Source organism: Neoarius graeffei, chromosome 12 (genome assembly GCF_027579695.1).
Source record: "Neoarius graeffei isolate fNeoGra1 chromosome 12, fNeoGra1.pri, whole genome shotgun sequence".
Classification (NCBI taxonomy): Eukaryota; Metazoa; Chordata; class Actinopteri; order Siluriformes; family Ariidae; genus Neoarius; species Neoarius graeffei.
The window spans coordinates 42,667,304-42,687,436 of NC_083580.1; the positions used below are offsets into that span (position 1 = coordinate 42,667,304).

The following is a 20,133-nucleotide window of genomic DNA, read 5'->3' on the forward strand; positions in this document are numbered from 1 at the left end:
ACATTTCAGTTTGTTTTCGGGAAAACCAGATGCCGAGTTCTCCGTACCAAACGTGAACATGACCATCCTGTTTTATCAGAGAAAAGTACAGAAGCCAGCATCTGTGATGGTATGGAGGGACATCAGTGCCCACAGCATAGGTGAGAGGCGTGTGTGAGAAGGCATCATTGATGCTGAGGTGTATATTGGGATTTTAGAGAGACATTCATCAAGGCAATGTCTCTTCCCGGGAAGTCCATGTTTTGTTTTGTTTTCCAGCAGGACAATGCCAAGTCTCATTCTGCATAGGCTACAACAACGTTGCTTCACAGACAGTGTGCGTGCGCACAGGCGGGCTTAACTGGCCTGCTGCCAGTCCAGATTGGTCTCCTATTGAGAGTATATGGTACATCATGAAGAGAAGAATCAGACAACGGCAACCACGGACTGTTGAGCAGCTGAAGTCTTGTATCAAGCAAGAATGGACAAAAATTCCAATTGAAAAATGGCAATAATTAGTATCCACACTTCCCATACGGGCGGCACGGTGGTGTAGTGGTTAGCGCTGTCGCCTCACAGCAAGAAGGTCCGGGTTCGAGCCCCGTGGCCGGCGAGGGCCTTTCTGTGTGGAGTTTGCATGTTCTCCCCATGTCCGCGTGGGTTTCCTCCGGTTTCCCCCACAGTCCAAAGACATGCAGGTTAGGTTAACTGGTGACTCTAAATTGACCGTAGGTGTGAATGTGAATGGTTGTCTGTGTCTATGTGTCAGCCCTGTGATGACCTGGCGACTTGTCCAGGGTGTACCCCGCCTTTCGCCCGTAGTCAGCTGGGATAGGCTCCAGCTTGCCTGCGACCCTGTAGAACAGGATAAAGCGGCTAGAGGAGATGAGATGAAAAAAAAAGTCTTATTAAAAGGAAAAGTGATGTAATACAATGGCAATAATGCCTCTGTCCCAACTCCCCCCCCGTGTGTTTTGCAGGCATCAAATTTCATTTATATTTACAAAATATAATTAAGTTAGTCAGTAAAACTATTGAAAATCTTTTCGTTGTACTTGTATCAGTTAAATGAAGGTTCACATGAATTAACAAAATCACAAATTTTTGTTTTCGTTGCACTTTGGAAAATACCCCAACTTATGGAAATAGGGTTAGTACATTACAGCTGCTATAAACAGCCATTCCCTCACCAGCCTCTCTTTAATATGGATTCAAATCTATGATGCTGGTACATCGATCAGCCATAACCTTAAAGCCACCTGCCTTGTGCCACCAAAACAGCTCTGACCAGTTGAAGCATGGACTCCACAGGACCTCTGAAGGTGTGCTGTGGTATCTGACACCAAGACATTAGTAGCAGATCTTTTAAATCTTGCAAGTTGTGAGATAGGGCCTCCATGGATTATACTTATTTGTCTGTTTGGAACCAAGGGGTTGAAACCCACAGCTGTTCCAGCATGACAATGCCCCTTTGTACAAAGCAATCATCATAGACATGGTTTGACAAGGTTGGTTTGGAAGGAGTTATGTGGCATGCACAGAGCCCTGACCTCAACCTCACTAAATGTGATAAACTGGAATACTGACTGCACCCCAGGCCTTCAGTCATCAGTGCCTGAAGTCACTCTGGCTGCAACTATTCATCCAATTAAATATTTTTTTTTTAAATGTATAAAAAATAAATAAATAAAATAAAAGCAACAACATTTATTTTCCTATTCTTTATCAACTTATTCATTTTGTTAAAAAAAAGTTTCATTTTCTTAAAACCAACAGTAAGTATTTGCCCACATTTATTGTAAATATTAAAGTAAAATATTAGTTTATTAACTAAAATATTCATTTATTTAAAAAAAAGTTAATAACTAGGCCTTTTCCTAATAAACTTTATGAACATTTACTTCTACCTCCAATTTTCACCTCTTGTATAGTTTTCATCCGTGTGTAAAAAGAGCTCCAATTTCTTGTTGAATCTATTTGTACAGTCAATCGCACAATAGGCCTTTCCCATTTTGGATCTGTGGTTTTTTTTTTTTGTGCGTGCAGGTGTTTTCGCAGCATTAGAGCCGTGTTATTTCTGCCAAGGGTTAAGTCACATACATTCCCACCATTTTGTGTTATTTAACAGCCCTCTGCTTTTTAAGCAACATAATTACAGCTAGGAAAAACTAACACAGCCTAATAATTGCAAATCATTTTGTATTTCATTGATACAAATCATCATAAAATTTGTCTCATGATTCATCATCGTACAATATGTAGTTACACACCTAGAACTCACTAATGCTCTTGTGGCTGAATGAGCACAAATCCCCACAAACATGCTCCAACATCTACTGGAAAAAGTCTTTCCAGAAGAGTGGAGTTTATTCTAGCAGCAAAAGGGAACCAAATCTAGAAAGGGATGTTCAACATGCACATATTGGTTTGATGCTCAGGTGTCCACATACTTTTGCCAACATAATATAGTATCACAGGCGCACACACTCATGAGAGAAGGAGGCATTTAGCGGGAGAGGATGCAAATAGTACAACAGGCGCTAGGCCTGATTGCCTTTGCCTAATCTTGAGTAGCCTGGATGTTGAACCTGAATCTGACAGGCTGAATCTGACCACTGAAATGAGCTAACTCAATACAGATTTTGCATATCGGAAATTATAGGATACCCTGTAACTGAATTATATGACCTGAATTTGTCAACACTAAAAAACATTTTAATATTAGATACTTGAATCTCTAAAACACTAAACTAAAACTAATTTGAAATTTAAGGAGGTTAATTAAAAATAAAAACAAACAAACAAAGATGATGCATGGTTTTTGACCTAATACTGTATATTTCAGAATTATGAATTCACTGGTCTTTAATTTTCATCATTAAGAATTCAATGGCTTTTAATAATTTTTAATTCAAATTTTGATGTAACTTTTTGCTTCCACAGTAGTGACCTTCAAGAACATTGGTGTAGATTTTCAGTCAACATTCTCAGCAGGTCAAAGAAAGCAGGAGCTCACCGGCTTCCCATTTTGCAGTCCATAATGCAGGGCAAGTCAAAGTAAGAGAGCAAGTTGTCCATGAGGTTGTAGTCCTGCTCATCTCGCTGAGTCACACCATGATATGCCGGCACAAAGGGCCGCAGTACATCATCCATGAGCCGCTGAAGACACTGCTGCTCGCTCGCACAGTACTTCTTCAGTAGCTTCCCATCACTGCCTGTCTGAAAATTACCTGTGAAACCAAACAAAAGCAGGAAAACACAATTTCACTGAAAGAAGAATAAATGTCAGTCATGCTTTGTGCTTAATTTTTTTTTTTTAAATGGAACTAGAATTCGTTCGGTACCAAAATTGTGAATTCGTTATGGTACCTGGCATGGTAGAACGGTAACGGTACTAGTTCAGTACCAATGCAATAAATAAACAAACAAACACACATTCATACAAACCGATGAAATTAATAAATGTCAAAAGTTTTATTGTAAAAGCACTGCATTAAATGAGTGAAAACATTGAGTTCCTGCTTGTCTGTCTGTCTGTGGGTGACAGACGTAGAAAAAAGAATTTATAAGTAGGCCAATTTTGCAAACATCTGACTAAAATTATTTATATTGCCTCAGAATTCTAAATTGAGGCTTTGCACTGTCACATGGCCCCATAGCAACAGTAACTACGCCACCATGACAGGAGGCAGCTTGTAGTGCTTCATTCAACGAGTTAGTTGTTATTGATCAGTATAGGAAGGTTTTGCTGTGTTTTTGGATGTGCAAATCATTTTGAATGAAACAAAGACATCAGATTTTTTTCAATTTACCAAAAATAAATAAATAAATACAAACAGACAAATTTCTAAACATTGGGGGGGCACACATTCAGAGGGACTTGGTGTTGAACAGAGAGATCAAAAACCCTATGGTATGCTCATTTCATTTCCATGAAGGTAAGAATTCCAAATAAATAAAATAAATATTAAAAAGTGCATTTGCATCTGGAGCGTGTTGTGTACGCACACTTGTTATGGGAAACACCTGATGCTGATCTGAGTGCAATCAGCACATACTGATGAATTACTTTTGGTAAATTACTAAATAAATAAATAAATAAATAAAAACACCCTGATGTCTGTTTCATTCAGAACGATTTGCACATCCAAAAACACAGCAAAACCTTCCTATACCGACCGACCAATAACAATTAACTCGGCTGAACGAAGCACTACAAGCATGCCCTCTATCATGGCGGCATAGTTACCATTGCTATGGGGTCACATGATACATTTTCGTTTTAAAACAGCACTTTAAAACGAAAATGATCTCTGTCCAGATGAGCACTTTAGCTCTGTATCATTAATCATCTCCATCCATATTAACAGCCTGAAAACACACACTGATTCTTTACTGTTCAGAATAAAGCATATATATATATATATATATATATATATATATATATATATATATATATAAAAATGCAATAATCAAAACATGGTCATGAACAAACGGGATAGCATAGCAACATAGCGTACTATGACCATATCACGTATAAGGAGCATGCGCGTGTCAGTATAAACACCTGATTCTGTTTACTTTCTTCAGGGAAAAGCTCACGTGACCGGATGTGACAAATCAGGGAAGGATATGTCGTGACTGATAAGACCCACTCATAGGGCTGGGCGGTATACCGTTTGCACCGCTTTACTGGTAATTGTTATTTTTATGATATGAATTTTTCATTTACCGCCATACCGGTGTGTGCGCATATGTCGGGAACACAGAGCAGCGGAACGTCGCACAGCGGTAGATTGAGCGGGGGGCTGTTTTGCAGTGTTACACCAAACAAGCTAACTCTGCATGAGAGTGGTGGTGGTGGTGGCAGAGACGATAGGTGGTAGGACAGCGATTTGAGCCGCGGTGAGCATGGACGGAGAAAATGACACAGACACAGAACTCATTCCGAAAAAAGGAGCAGTGTCTGTTGCTTGGAAATACTTCGGTTTTAAAAAATCTGACGCGGATCAAAAACACATCATCTGTAAGTGTTGTCGAGCTAATGTTTTAGCCGCAGGAGGCAACACAAGCAATTTGCTTCACCACCTCCGCCACAATCATATCCTGGACTACGAAGATTGCATGAAAGTAAAATCTGCATCTTCTCCCCAGTCTCTGCGTAACGTTGGCACTGCAGCACAAAGCACTACACAGACGTCCCTGGTAGGCGCGTTTGCTAAAGGGACCGTCTACGACAAGAAAAGCAAACGGTGGAATGATATTACCAACTCAATCACACTCCACTTAGCCAAAGACATGGTACCGCTTAGTACTGTTGAGAAATATGGCTTCCGGGAGATGATTAAAACGCTGGAACCCAGATATGTTTTACCAAGCCGAAATTATTTCAGCCGAACAGCAATTCCTGACCTGTACCAAAAGCACAGAGCCAAGATAGAAGCAGACTTGGCTAACGTTAGCCACTTCTCAGCAACAACTGATTTATGGTCTAGTTGCACCATGGAGCCATATCTTAGTTTGACTGTTCACTTTATAAGTGACGACTGGATGTTGCAAAGTCATTGTCTGCAAACGGGCTTTTTCCCTGATGATCACACTGGCGAGATACTAGCAGCAGGCTTGCAAGAGGCACTTGATTCGTGGGGGCTGTTGGAGCACAGATTAGTGGCGATTACAACAGACAGTGGAGCCAACATCGTAAAGGCTGTGGAGCTGAATAGTTGGACAAGACTCCAGTGCTTCAGTCACAGACTTCACATTGCCATTGGTAAGCACTAGTTATCTTATTAAGTTGAACATTAATGAATCTGTTGTAATAATAATAATAATAATAATAATGAATCTGTTATACTACTATTTCTACTACTAGGCCTACTACTACTACTACTACTAATAATAATAATAATAAAATCGTTTGTTTTGTGCCATTTTTACAGAGAGAGCTATGAAAGATGACCATATACAGCGCGCAGTTGGAGTCTGCAAAAAAATTGTGGCAGCCTTTTCATACTCCTGGAAAAAAAGGAGGGACCTGGCCATCGTACAGGAGGAACTGGGTCTTCCAAAACACCAGCTCACAACAGAGACGCCCACCAGGTGGGGATCACGCCAAATGATGATACAAAGAGTACTGGATCAGGAGAGAGCCATCAGTCAGGTTCTAACGGCTGACAGGAAAACAAGGAATTTGATCCTCAGGTGGCAAGATGTGGAGGCCCTGGAGGCTGTCAACAAGGTGTGTGTGGTTGTTATTCTTTCTAATTTTAACTAAGCTTTTTTCCTATTCCATTTATAATCTGTGGATGCACTTCTTTAAGTTTACTGTTATGAAAATAATCTTTCCCTCTAATCTAATCTTTCCCTTCTAATCTCTCTCTCTCTCTCTCTCTCTCTCTCTCTGTCTCTCTCTCTCTGTCTGTCTGTCTCTCAGGTGTTGAGCCCACTCCAGGACTTCACAGATGCCTTATCTGGAGAGCACTATGTCAGCGTGTCGTACGTAAAGCCAGTACTTCATCTGTTCAACAATACCATTCTTGCTGAGGAAGAGGGGGACACTCAGTTGGTCAAGGATGTGAAGAGAAACATTCTAGCCTACTTGAACGAGAAATACTCAGATCCACACACACATGACCTGCTCGATATCACATCTTTCCTTGATCCACGATTCAGAACCAACTACTCAAAGAAAGAAAATGTGGAAGACATCATTTGCAGAGCAGTGGAAGAAATCAAGTCATTCGAGGATCAACAACAAGACCCTCTCACAGGGCCTTCTGGTGCTGCAGCAGCTATTGCAGAAGGGCATGTTGGTCCACCTGAAGAGAAGAGAAAGAAGTCCTTGTCCAGCTTCTTCAAAAAGCAGTTTGCTGGCAGCATGGGCTGCAGCACAGTAACCCTAACCCCCGAGGAAAGCATCAGGATGGAGCTGAGAGCCTACTTGCACACCACAGAGGTTGACAGTGATGCTGATCCTTTGCAGTGGTGGAGATGCCATAAGGCAAACTTTCCCCGTGTTGCAAAACTAGCTCAACGGTATTTATGCATACCTGCCACAAGTGCTCCATCCGAGAGAGTGTTCAGCACTGGTGGCAATATCGTCACATGCCATAGAGCTGCACTCAAACCAGATGCTGTGGACCGTCTGGTCTTCCTTGCTCAAAATTTGTGATGGCTGAAATGCCTAATTTATGGAGCTTGTCCGTACAGTGGAAATGTGTGTATTATTTCTATGCTACAGGATAAGCCTGCAAGCTCAGTTGCACTTTCTGTTACAGTTTTGATACTTGAATGTGGTGTTACTTACTTAGACTGCACCATGGCCTTTAAGTTAACTTTTTATTATTTGTTTAAATGTGTGCATTGTTTCTATAGTACAGAATAAGCCTGCCAGCCAAGTTGCACTTATGTTTTTGATATTTGAATACAGTGCACTGCTCCTGGATTCGAGCAATACTATTACTTATGCAAGTTGCATACTTTTTGTTAACTTTTATTATTTGTTTAAATGTGTGTAGGCCTACACACCTCAATTTGAAGAAAAGTCTGTATGGATGCAACTTGTTTAAGAAGGTGTGGTTGTTTAAGAAGTCTTCACTTTGCAGTCACATGGGACACATCTCTTACATTGCAGTCAGCTTTAAATGATGTTTTCAAGTTGCACAATAAAGAATTATGTATTTTGACTGCAACTGTCTGGGTCATGCATTCTGATTTCTGCACCTCATTACAACTATGAGTGCCCGGTGCTCAATTCTTTGTGAACAGCAACATTTTGTGGGACCATTCAAACCAGGGTTAATAACAGACTGGTAATTCTACATCAATTTACTGCATTAATTATTCTCTAAACGATCAGGAATTGGGGTTAACACGTAAACATCCACAAAAAAAAAAAAAAACGTCAAATACCGTGATAATTTAAAAAAATACCGTGATATCAATTTTTGGTCATACCGCCCAGCTCTACCCACTCAGGAAGTGAACATGGGCCATTTCCAAATGTCTAGTTTTCAAACAAAGGGCCAGCAGCATTCCCAAAATTATGCGTTTTAGGCCTGAATAACACTGGAGTACTATGGACAGAATGCGTAAATGTATCAAAAAGTGATGCATTTTAAAACTAAAATGTATTCATGTGGCTATAACCTCAGAAGACAAATGGCAGCCTTAGCGGCATCATCACAGTGGCTGGCTGTCAGTTAGCCCCGTGTAATGTGACTAAACTCGCACTACAAGCAGGCTAGATTCATGACGGGAAATATTGTGAACAAGCTAACCGTGGACAAAGTTCGATATCTATCATTTAGACAATCTTATTTTCAATTTATTTATGTGATCACGTACACCATCCATTCCTGGTATTCTATGTACAAATTGGGATACACGTACATCAAATGTTTCATCAGGTTAGATGCATTGCCTTGTCCCGCCAAACATGACTTAAAATACCGTTTGTACACAGGTGTAGAAGGGAACTAGCCTGGGCCCGCCCATCCTAAGTGTGACGCAACATGGGGGGCTGTTGCGAACTTAGTCTGGCAAGGCACGCTATCTCCAGCTCTTCCAAGCTCCCGAAAAATCGGGAGCCAATCAACTTTGAGCATCTCCAACGGCCCTGGGTAGAGGCGTGTTCAAGGCAGTGACGTAGTAGAACTGCGACCGGAAGCCATAGATTGTTTACAGAATCTATGCCGGAAGCGCTTCATTCACTAGAAACATTACGAACATGGAGCAGCGGCAAACCTTTGACACAGCAGTAGATGCTGTATTGAAAGCATTCAACGGGAAGTTCTCACTGAAAACGGAGCAAAGAGCAGCCCTGGAGGTATTTATTGAAAGGAAGGACGTTTTCGCCTTGCTCCCGACCGGCTTCGGTAAGAGTTTAATCTACCAGTTAGCCCCGCTGGTAGCCAAATCAATGGGGCTCAGCGAGAATCCTATCGTCGCGTCACATACGTCAGAGGAAAGAGTGATGTGATTGGTTTAAGCTTCGTCACAGCCTTTTCTGGCTTCGACCAGTAGCAAACTGAGGCATTTCAGGGAGGCGGGTCAACCACGCGCTTTGGGAAACGGTTGGGCTTAATATCTATGCCAGACCAATGCTCGCAGAGCTTTGAAGTTGCGTTACCAAGACTAGAAGAGAACACCATCTCTCCACTATCACTTGCCCTAAAAGCAAAATATTGCCATAGCTTGCTCAGAGAGCCTTGTTTCCTGACAAGTTTCAGCAATCTAATGCCACTAATTCATTCAGCAGTTGCCGAATCCATAGCGTCTTCCCAAATTTGGTCAGATAACTTGAAGTGGTGTAGCATGGTCACTGTTAGTGTTAGACTTGCACCACGACCACAAGCTGCTGTCTTAAAGGGCAAGCAAAACTGCAAATTCTTAAAGGCACATTTTGAAGTTGTGTGTAGTTAAAAAAAAAAAAAAAAAAAACACAGTAAAATGCAGTAATGTTAACTTCCAAAATTTGTGAAATGATACCGTACCATTTAAAATTTACCGGTAAGAGTAAATTCCTGGTAACTGGAGCAACCCTAAATGGAACAATGGAAAAGATGCAGCAAAGCAAAAATAATGCAGCTGAACACAAACCTGCATGGCCAACCACCTGGACCCAGGGAGAGCGCTTCTTTAAAGGCACCACCATAGGAGACCAGTTCACCATGTTTTTATTCTTCTCCTACGAAGCACAGTTTCCAAAACACATACACAAGGTCAAACAGTTAGATACAACAGCAATCTGTCTCTTAACCAGTTATCATCATTTATGGAATGCAGAGGTCTCAAAAGTAGTCGGTTGGCGGCGGCAAATCGTCGTCTGTAGTAGAATTTGCTGCTGTCTATTTTTCACCAAGTAACAAAAAATATTTTTTTGTTTACATATCTGTACAAAACTGAGCAGCGTGCAATGTAAAACCAAGTTTTACTCAACTAAATAATGGCCAGATACGAACACGTCTGTAGGAAATAGAGGCAGCCATTGTGTTGCCGTGTGCTATAACTAAGATGCAATCTGACTGGCTGACAAGGTGTTGACAATGTTTCATGTACTGCGAGTCACGCTACCACATGGCTAGAAATGGCAAATAAGAAGCGGAACATGTTAGATGCCTGGTTTTCAAAAAAGGCTTCAAACCACAGGCAAGTCTAATTTAGCCATCACTATGATTACCGAGTGAAATACCGGGCACGGATTTAAGGGGGTGTGCACCTGGCGTGTGGCCCCCCATCCAAAAAAAAAAAAGTTTTAGTATCGCAGATGCTGAGATATGACTGTTGTTTTTATTTAATTAATAAGGTTTTTTTTCCCTAAAAAAAAAATAAATAAATAAAAATAAACGATGTGGGATTGAGCTGAAGAGTTTATGGTATAAATTTATATTTAATAGCAAGTCTGATAGCTTTTTTTAGCTCGTGACACAAACACGGTGAAAAGTGAGCTGAGAGAATCCTGTTGGATTTTAACAGGGCGGACACTGACCGGTAATTTTCGCATTTGTATTTCAAAAGCATCGGACCGGATGGCCCACAAAAAATTGTAAAGATATGGGTCTAATCGACTTCTAATTTTCTTCCAAATGTTACACTGGGTAAATACATTGTTGTAACACGGCCTGTGATTGGCTGATCGCAGACGCTCTCGATGACAAGTCGCCTCTCATCAAGTAGGAGTGCATTCTGGCATGACACCACGCCACGCTGTAATCAGCTGGGAAGGTTTACCACTAACGTTAAAAGAAAACAGACAACTACAGGTTTTGGACCCTGACAAAGTGTTTTGTTTTGGAGGGTTTTCCATTGTATTTTAACCCACTGGGGTCGAGAGCTTCTCCGGTGAAGCTCGGCAGGTTTAGAACAAGTAGGTCATGTATTTAGACAAATATCTTCGCGAGTTTTTAATTATACAAGCATGAAAAACATAGACAAACTTGACACTTTCCTCTGTGCCCACTGCCAAATAATTTTTTTTAAATTCCCTAAATTAGATGAAACATAAAACTTGTCCCCTTACTCAGTCACACCGGAGTCTGAGTGCTGAGCGTCCACTTCCACATTCATAAAAGACTGTTCCCATGGTAACGGCATGATAATCACTTTCACTCTTTCGGTTTCAAATGGTTTCTCCTTCTCTGTATTTTCTTTTATTTTCTAAGTTCTTAGTGCAGCAGATTTTAGTCTGAAACCCAAATGATATTACCATGTCTAGTTCCAAGTCATTTTAAAAGATTTTGTTCCAGAGTTACTTGGAATCTTGTACTCGAAATTTTAACTCTATTATGTAAGAATAGTTGTATTGTTAATTACTAGTTTTCTTAGACTTATTATAAACATGGCATAAAAATAGTCATTGTTGACAATATTTCATGTGTGATTATATATATATATATATATATATATATATATATATATATATAAATAAATAAAAGTGGTGCTTGAAAGTTTGTGAACCCTTTAGAATTTTTAAATTTCTGCATACATGATCTAAAAACATCAGATTAAGTCCTGAAAGTAGATAAAGAGAACCCAGTTAAACAAATGACACAAAAATATTCTACATGGTCATTTATTATTGAGGAAAATGATCCAATATTACACATCTGTGAGTGGCAAAAGTACGTGAACCTTTGCTTTCAGTATCTGGTGTGACCCCCTTGTGCAACAATAACTGCAACTAAACGTTTCCTGTAACTGTTGATCAGTCCTGCACACCGGCTTAGAAGAATTTTAGCCCATTCCTCCGTACAGAACAGCTTCAACTCTGGGATGTTGGTGGGTTTCCTCACATGAACGGCTCACCTCAGGTCCTTCCACAACATTTCGATTGGATCAAGGTCAGGACTTTGACTTGGCCATTCCAATACATTAATTTTATTCTTCTTTAACCATTCTTTGGTCGAACGACTTGTGTGCTTAGGGTCATTTTCTTGCTGCATGACCCACCTTCTCTTGAGATCCAGTTCATGGACAGATGTCTTACATTTTCCTTTAGAATTTGCTGGTATAATTCAGAATTCATTGTTCCATCAATGATGGCAAGCCGTCCTGACCCAAATGCAGCAAAATAGGCCCAAACCATGATATTACGGTACCACCACCATGTTTCACAGATGGGATAAGGTTCTTGTGGCAGTGGGGGCGTGGTCAAGCGCCGGTCTGTGACAGGAGGGCGGAGTCAGGGAAGGTGAGTGGCAGAATCACTACACCTGAGAGCAATTAACCTGTTTGTGTGTCTTCCCAGTGACCGCGCCCTATATAAGGAGGGAGAGCAGAGAAGCTCTTCCCGGAACCGACATCCGTTGTGTGTGTGTGTGTGTGTCTGTCTGTCTGTCTGTCTGAGTAAAGGTTATACTGAAAAGTGTGACAATAAATACTAAATTGGAACCTGATCTCTGTCCTGCCGTCCTCTGTGCTCCACCCACCTGCTCCGAACTGCCACAGTGGTGCCGGAACCCGGGATCTGGAGCACAGCAGCCTCACAGCCCCATGGAGTCCTCCCCGTTTGCTGAACTGGTCCACGCCCTCGCCACGGCCCAGCAAAGCCAGCACCAGGCGCTACTCACCCTCCGAAAGGAGCAAGAAGAGCGGTTCAAGGCCCTGGTGTTGGCCCAACAAGAAGATCGACAGGCGTTCCGGCACCTCCTCGCGTCGGCGGGGTCCACCAGCGCTCCTACCGCGGGCCCGTCTCCCCTCACTGTCACCAAGATGGGCCCGCAGGATGACCCCGAGGCGTTCATCACGGTCTTTGAGCAAGTCGCCGAAGCCTCGGGGTGGCCGATGGAGCAGCGCGCAGCGCGCCTCCTCCCCCTGCTCACGGGAGAAGCACAGCTGGCCGCACTACAGCTCCCCGCCGACCGCCAGCTGGCCTACGCGGACCTCCGCCGGGCCGTCCTCCAGCGCGTGGGGCGCACTCCAGAACAGCTGTGCCAGCGCTTCCGCGCACTGCGCTTGGAGGAAGTCGGCCGGCCGTTCGCGTTTGGCCAGCAGCTCCGGGACGCCTGCTGGCGGTGGCTGAGGGCCAACAACCGCGACTCCGAAGGAATCCTCGACCAGGTGGCGCTGGAACAGTTCGTCGCTCGCTTGCCAGCAGGAACTGCGGAGTGGGTCGGGTGCCACCGCCCGGCGTCGCTGGATCAGGCAGTCGAGCTGGCGGAGGACCATTTGGCGGCTGTCCCGGCGGCAGGACAGCAGATGGCATCTTCTCTTCTCTCTCTCTCCCCCTCCTCCTGTGTCCTGTCTTCGCCCCATTCCCCCTCCACGGAGGCAGGGGCCGGCGCCACCCCAGCCGGCCCGCGGTGCCCTCCCGTTTCTCCCTTCTGTGTCTGTCTCTCCCCCACCTCAGGTGAGTGAGCCCCAGATCACCGGTGCAGAGGGAAAGCCCGAGCCGGTTTGCTGGCGCTGCAGGGAGCCGGGCCACCTTCAACAGCAGTGCACGACAATGGAAGTGGGCACGGTGGTTCGGATCCCCGACGCGCCAGAGGCCGCCCTCGATTGGGCCGGAGCGTATCGCATACCGGTGAGTATCCAAGGGGCTACATATCAGGCGTTGGTGGATTCTGATTGTAATCAGACCTCAATTCGCCAAAGCCTGGTTCAAAACGAGGCATTGGGGGGAGCACAAGGGGTGAAGGTGTTGTGTGTGCACGGGGATGTTCACCGCTACCCTTTGGTGTCGGTCCACATTATTTTCAGAGGGGAAAAATTTATAGTGAAGGCGGCGGTTAATCCCCGCCTTACCCACTCTCTAATTTTGGGGACTGATTGGCCAGGATTTCGGGGTTTAATGACACGCCTAATAAAGAGTGGGTCCTGCCATTTAACAGGGGGAGGTCCCAGTGTCGCTTTGGCGGGAGCAGCTGTCGCAGAGCCGTCTACGTCATCTCCGTGTCAGAGTGAGGAGCCGCCGGCTCCTCCTCTCTCTATTGGGGAATCCCTCACGGATTTCCCATTAGAGCAATCACGAGACGAGACTCTGCGACATGCGTTTGACCAAGTGAGAGTAATCGATGGTCAAACGCTCCAGCCGAACGCCACCCCGTCCTTCCCCTACTTCGCAATTATGAAGGATAGATTATACCGAGTGACGCAGGACACTCAAACTAAAGAGCGTGTCACGCAGTTTTTAATTCCGAATAGCCGCCGGGAATTGGTATTCCAGGCGGCTCACTTTAATCCCATGGCTGGACACTTAGGGCAGGATAAAACACTAGCCCAAATAATGGCCCGATTCTATTGGCCGGGGATTCGCGGCGATGTTCGTAGGTGGTGTACGGCATGCCGTGAATGCCAGTTAGTAAATCCAGTGGCCATTCCAAAAAGCGCCTTTGCGCCCTCTTCCATTAATCGAGACCCCATTTGAGAGAATTGGGATGGATCTCGTCGGGCCATTAGATCGGTCAGCACGAGGGTAGCGCTTTATATTAGTTCTGGTGGACTATGCAACGCGATACCCGGAAGCAGTGCCTCTGCGCAATATCTCAGCACGCAGTATTGCAGAGGCGCTCTTCCGCGTCATCTCCCGAGTTGGAATCCCGAAAGAGATTCTGACTGACCAAGGCACTACGTTTATGTCATGGACACTGCGCGAACTGTATGGGTTACTGGGGATTAAGCCGATCCGCACCAGCGTGTATCACCCACAAACGGACGGTTTAGTAGAACATTTCAACCGCACCCTCAAAAATATTATTAAAAAATTCCTAAGTGAGGACGCACGTAATTGGGATAAGTGGCTCGAGCCCTTGCTGTTCTCAGTGCGAGAGGTCCCCCAAGCCTCCACGGGGTTCTCCCCGTTCTAATTATTATATGGGCATAAGCCGCGCGGCATCCTAGATGTGCTGCGGGAAAATTGGGAGGAGGGACCTTCACAAAGCAAAAACGAAATTCAGTACGTTATGGACCTGCGCGCAAAACTCCACACGCTCACCCACCTAACTCAGGAGAATTTGCGGCAGGCCCAGGAACGGCAAGCCCGCCTGTACAACAAGGGTACGCGCCTTAGGGAGTTCACTCCGGGAGATAAAGTACTCGTACTGTTGCCCACGTTGAGCTCCAAATTGATCACCAAGTGGCAAGGACCCTTTGAGGTCACACGGCGAGTCGGGGACGTTGACTATGAGGTGAGGCGAACGGACAGGGGTGGGGCGCTACAGATTTACCACCTCATTCTGCTTAAACTCTGGAACGAGGAGGTCCCCATGGCGTTGGTGTCGGTGGTTCCGGAGAAGGCGGAGCTGGGGCCGGAGGTTCAAAAAGGGACATTGGCATCACGTACCTCTCCGGTCCCCTGTGGAGACCACCTCTCCCCGACCCAACTCACGGAGGTCGCCCAGTTGCAGGCCGAGTTTTCGGATGTGTTCTCGCCCCTGCCCGGTCGCACTAACCTCATAGAGCACCACATCGAGACGCCCCCGGGGGTGGTAGTGCGTAGCCGACCTTACAGGCTACCCGAACACAAAAAAAAGGTGGTTCAGGAAGAACTTCAGACCATGCTCGAAATGGGCATCGTCGAGGAGTCCCACAGTGATTGGAGCAGCCCGGTGGTCTTGGTACCCAAGGCCGACGGGTCGGTCTGGTTCTGTGTGGACTATAGAAAAGTCAACGTGGTGTCTAAATTTGACGCGTACCCAATGCCTCATATTGACGAGCTGCTCGATCGACTAGGCACGGCTCACTTTTACTCGACACTGGATTTGATGAAGGGATATTGGCAGATCCCCTTGACTCCACTATCCCGAGAAAAAACGGCCTTTTCCACACCGTTTGGGTTACACCAATTCGTCACACTTCCATTTGGGCTGTTTGGGGCACCCGCTACGTTTCAGCGGCTGATGGACCGGGTCCTCCGCCCCCACGCCACCTATCTTGATGACATCATCATATATAGTAATGACTGGCCGAGGCACTTGGAACACCTAAGGGCCGTCAGGTCGCTGAGGCGAGCGGGTCTCACAGCCAACCCAAAGAAGTGTGCGATTGGGCGGGTGGAAGTACGGTATCTGGGCTTCCACTTGGGCAACGGGCAGGTGCGTCCCCAAATTAACAAGACCGCAGCAATTGTGGCCTGCCCGAGGCCCAAGACCAAAAAGGGGGTGAGACAGTTCCTGGGGCTGGCTGGCTATTATTGTAGGTTTATACCTAATTATTCGGACGTCACCAGCCCGCTGACTGATCTCACTAAAAAGGGGGCACCAGATCCGGTCCAGTGGGCAATGCCAGCGGGCTTTTTCAGAAGTAAAGGCTGTACTGTGTGGGGGGCCACTTCTACACTCCCCTGACTTTTCTCTCCCCTTTACGTTGCAGACCGATGCATCGGACAGAGGGCTGGGGGCGGTTTTGTCCCAGGAGGTGGAGGGGGAGGACCGCCCCATCCTGCATATCAGCAGGAAGCTGTCGGTGTGTGAGGGGCGCTACAGCACCATAGAGAAAGAGTGTCTGGCCATCAAGTGGGCGGTCCTCGCCCTCCGGTACTACCTGCTGGGGCGCCCTTTCACCCTCTGTTCGGACCACGCACCCCTCCAGTGGCGCCACCGCATGAAAGATGCCAACGCGCGGACCACCCATTGGTATCTGGCACTCCAACCCTTTAATTTCAAGGTGGTCCACAGGCCGGGGGCGCAGATGGTCGTGGCGGACTTCCTCTCCCGTCAAGGGGAGGGGGGGTCGGGCGGTGGGGGTATGTGGCAGCGAGGGCGTGGTCAAGCACCGGTCTGTGACAGGAGGGCGGAGTCAGGGAAGGTGAGTGGCAGAATCACTACACCTGAGAGCAATTAACCTGTTTGTGTGTCTTCCCAGTGACCGCGCCCTATATAAGGAGGGAGAGCAGAGAGCAGAGGAGCTCTTCCCGGAACCGACACCCGTTGTGTGTGTGTCTGTCTGAGTAAAGGTTATACTGAAAAGTGTGACAATAAATACTAAATTGGAACCTGATCTCTGTCCTGCCGTCCTCTGTGCTCCACCCACCTGCTCCGAACTGCCACAGTTCTTATGCTGGAATGCAGTGTTTTCCTTTCTCCAAACAGAACGTTTCTCATTTTAACCAAAAAGTTCTATTTTGGTCTCATCTGTCCACAAAACATTTTTCCAATAGCCTTCTGGCTTGTCCATGTGATCTTTAGCAAACTGCAGACAAGCAGCAATGTTCTTTTTGGAGAGCAGTGGCTTTCTCCTTGCAACCCTGCCTTGTACACCATTGTTGTTCAGTGTTCTCCTGATGGTGGACTCATGAACATTAGCCAATGCGAGAGAGGCCTTCAGTTGCTTAGAAGTTACCCTGGGGTCCTTTGTGACCTCGCCGACTATTACATGCCTTGCTCTTGGAGTGATCTTTGTTGGTGGACCACTCCTGGGGAGGGTAACAATGGTCTTGAATTTCCTCCATTTGTATACAATCTGTCTGACTGTGTTACAGTGGTGCTTGAAAGTTTGTGAACCCTTTAGAATTTTCTACATTTCTGCATAAATATGAACTAAAACATCATCAGATTTTCATACAAAGTCCTAAAAGTAGATAAAGAGAACCCAGTTAAACAAATGAGACAAAAATATTAAAAATATGAGTCCACCATCAGGAGAACACTGAACAACAATGGTGTGCATGGCAGGGTTGCAAGGAGAAAGCCACTGCTCTCCAAAAAGAACACTGCTGCTCATCTGCAGTTTGCTGAAGATCACGTGGACAAGCCAGAAGGCTATTGGAAAAATGTTTTGTGGACGGATGAGACCAAAATAGAACTTTTTGGTTTAAATGAGAAGCGTTCTGTTTGGAGAAAGGAAAACACTGCATTCCAGCATCAGAACCTTATCCCATCTGTGAAACGTTGTGGTGGTAGTATCAAGGTTTGGGTCCGTTTTGCTGCATCTGGGCCAGGACGGCTTGCCATCATTGATGGAACAATTAATTCTGAATTATACCAGTGAATTCTAAAGGGAAATGTCAGAATATCTGTCCATGAACTGAATCTCAAGAGAAAGTGGGTCATGCAGCAAGACAACGACCCTAAGCACACAAGTTGTTCTACCAAAGAATGGTTAAAGAATAATAAAGTTAATGTTTTGGAATGGCCAAGTCAAAGTCCTGACCTTAATCTAATCAAAATGTTGTGGAAGAACCTGAAGCGAGCAGTTCATGTGAGGAAACCCACCAGAGTTGAAGCTGTTCTGTACAGAGGAATGGGCTAAAATTCCTCCAAGTTAGTGTGTAGGACTGATCAACAGTTACCGGAAACGTTTAGTTGCAGTTATTGCTGCACAAGAGGGTCACACCAGATACTGAAAGCAAAGGTTCACATACTTTTGCCACTCACAGATATATAGTATTGGATTATTTTCCTCAATAAATAAATGACCAAGTATATTATTTTTGTCTCATTTGTTTAACTGGGTTCTCTTTATCTACTTTTAGGACTTGTGTGAAAATCTGATGTTTTAAGTCATATTTATGAAGAAATATAGACAATTCTAAAGAGTTCACAAACTTTTAAGCACCACTATATTTATGTTTGTGAGGAATTTAATTAATTATGTTTTAAAAGTTTGTTATGAATAAAAAAACAAACAAAAAACGAAAACCGGATCTGCTTGTATTGTATCAAAATTAATTGAACCGAGGTGTCAGTGTCATGATACGTAATCAAACCGAAGTTTGAGTGTATCGTTGCAGCCCTAAGGGTGGCCAGAGAATTGGCTGTGTTTCACTCTTGAGTTTCTAAAATCACACAAGCCAAATATGATTTCTTCACACAGTGAACGTCATTCTTTGATGAATCGGTCAGTCAGCTACATCCCGGGCTTGAGCCTAATCAATTCAGTTTGCAGTCAGGTACTGACTGTCAAAATGTCTGCAAGGTTCCTGCAGTGCTTCAGTCAGAATATAATCTTTAAATCTGATTTCCTTCCTTTTTAGGTTTTAAATGTATGACACTTACGTGTGGTTAACATGCAAAAGAGAAAACATCCGATACCAGTCTGTAGTTTTCACAACTGTACACCTAAGTTTTTTTTAGTCATAGATTTCAATTTGCACCAGATCACACATCAGATGAGCAAAATAAACAACTCACTAAAATGTGAAAGTGTCAAACACAACAGTACTATCGCCTTTTCAGTAATGCAGATAAATTCTCACATCTGGTCCTGTTCCTCTGAAACTGTCATTTAAGAATATTGGCATGTCCACATGTTCACAAATGAGGTGAGTGTAGAGAAGATTAAAACCCAATCCAGAGGTCCCAAATTATCTGTTAGTGTAATATAGAGTATAATACACAAATACTGCACAAGTAATCTGAACAATGTGATATAAATACATTTTTGAAGATGACTGATTCAGCCTTCATGGGTCACACGGTCTCATTTTACTTATAGTAATTGCAGCTTTGTAAGAAAACAAGAAAGTAAACCAAAAGGGCATTTTACTGGATCTGGTATGACATTACACATGATTTGTGGGAGAAGAAAATGGTACACAAACTACAGAATGAATGACCCTTGATTTATTATGCTCTAATTATAAAAGTCTTTAACATATCGGTTTCAAAATGTCTCCAAAACTCCAGCTCCATTTCTGTAAAGTAATCCTTATCTCTGCCCTCAGCTCAAACAACTTACTCCTTCTGCACTAGGGACCATCAAGCCAATCATTGACAACAATGCTGAACTTATCAAGCAACATATTGAGCTGAGTGATCACGCCCTCATCTTACACAGTAACTGATGAAACATTTACAGAAAGGACTCGTTTTGACAGGCCAGAAAGTCACTCAATAAAATAAGGTGCCCTACATCCATAGTTTAAAAAGAATTCATTTCAGGCTTTGATCAAAAATTTAAAGTGCATATCACGGGTAAATTCAGGAGCAAGATCAATGTAATTCTCCTATTTTATATTAAACTTTGGTCAAATATCTGTAACATTTTGTTTTTTTTACCTTGCGCAATACCAGAAAAATTCAGTTTAAATCAAGCCATTTGAGGCGAATTGGTCCGCCTCTGAAAAAAAACTTGGCATTTGGATTTCCTGGCAAACATTGATTGTCGTGACGTCACATGCGGGACACCTCCTTCTGAATCCTATGTCAGCGCTGGTTTGTTTATGAGAAAACAACCTGGTGGTTTTCTGCAAATTTCTTCAACGTTATCACGCAATTA

General features: G+C 44.2%; 1 protein-coding gene across 1 annotated transcript in view; it reads right to left on the minus strand.

The window, feature by feature from the left end:
• itpkca (inositol-trisphosphate 3-kinase Ca) overlaps window positions 1–20,133 on the minus strand; it is a 108,242-nt gene that overhangs the window by 6,100 nt on the left and 82,009 nt on the right. The window contains exons 3-4 of the mRNA XM_060935912.1: window positions 9,580–9,667; window positions 2,996–3,209 (exon numbers count right to left, since the gene is read on the minus strand). Coding sequence (XP_060791895.1) covers window positions 2,996–3,209; window positions 9,580–9,667 — 302 coding nt within the window. The remainder of the gene's footprint in view (window positions 1–2,995; window positions 3,210–9,579; window positions 9,668–20,133) is intronic.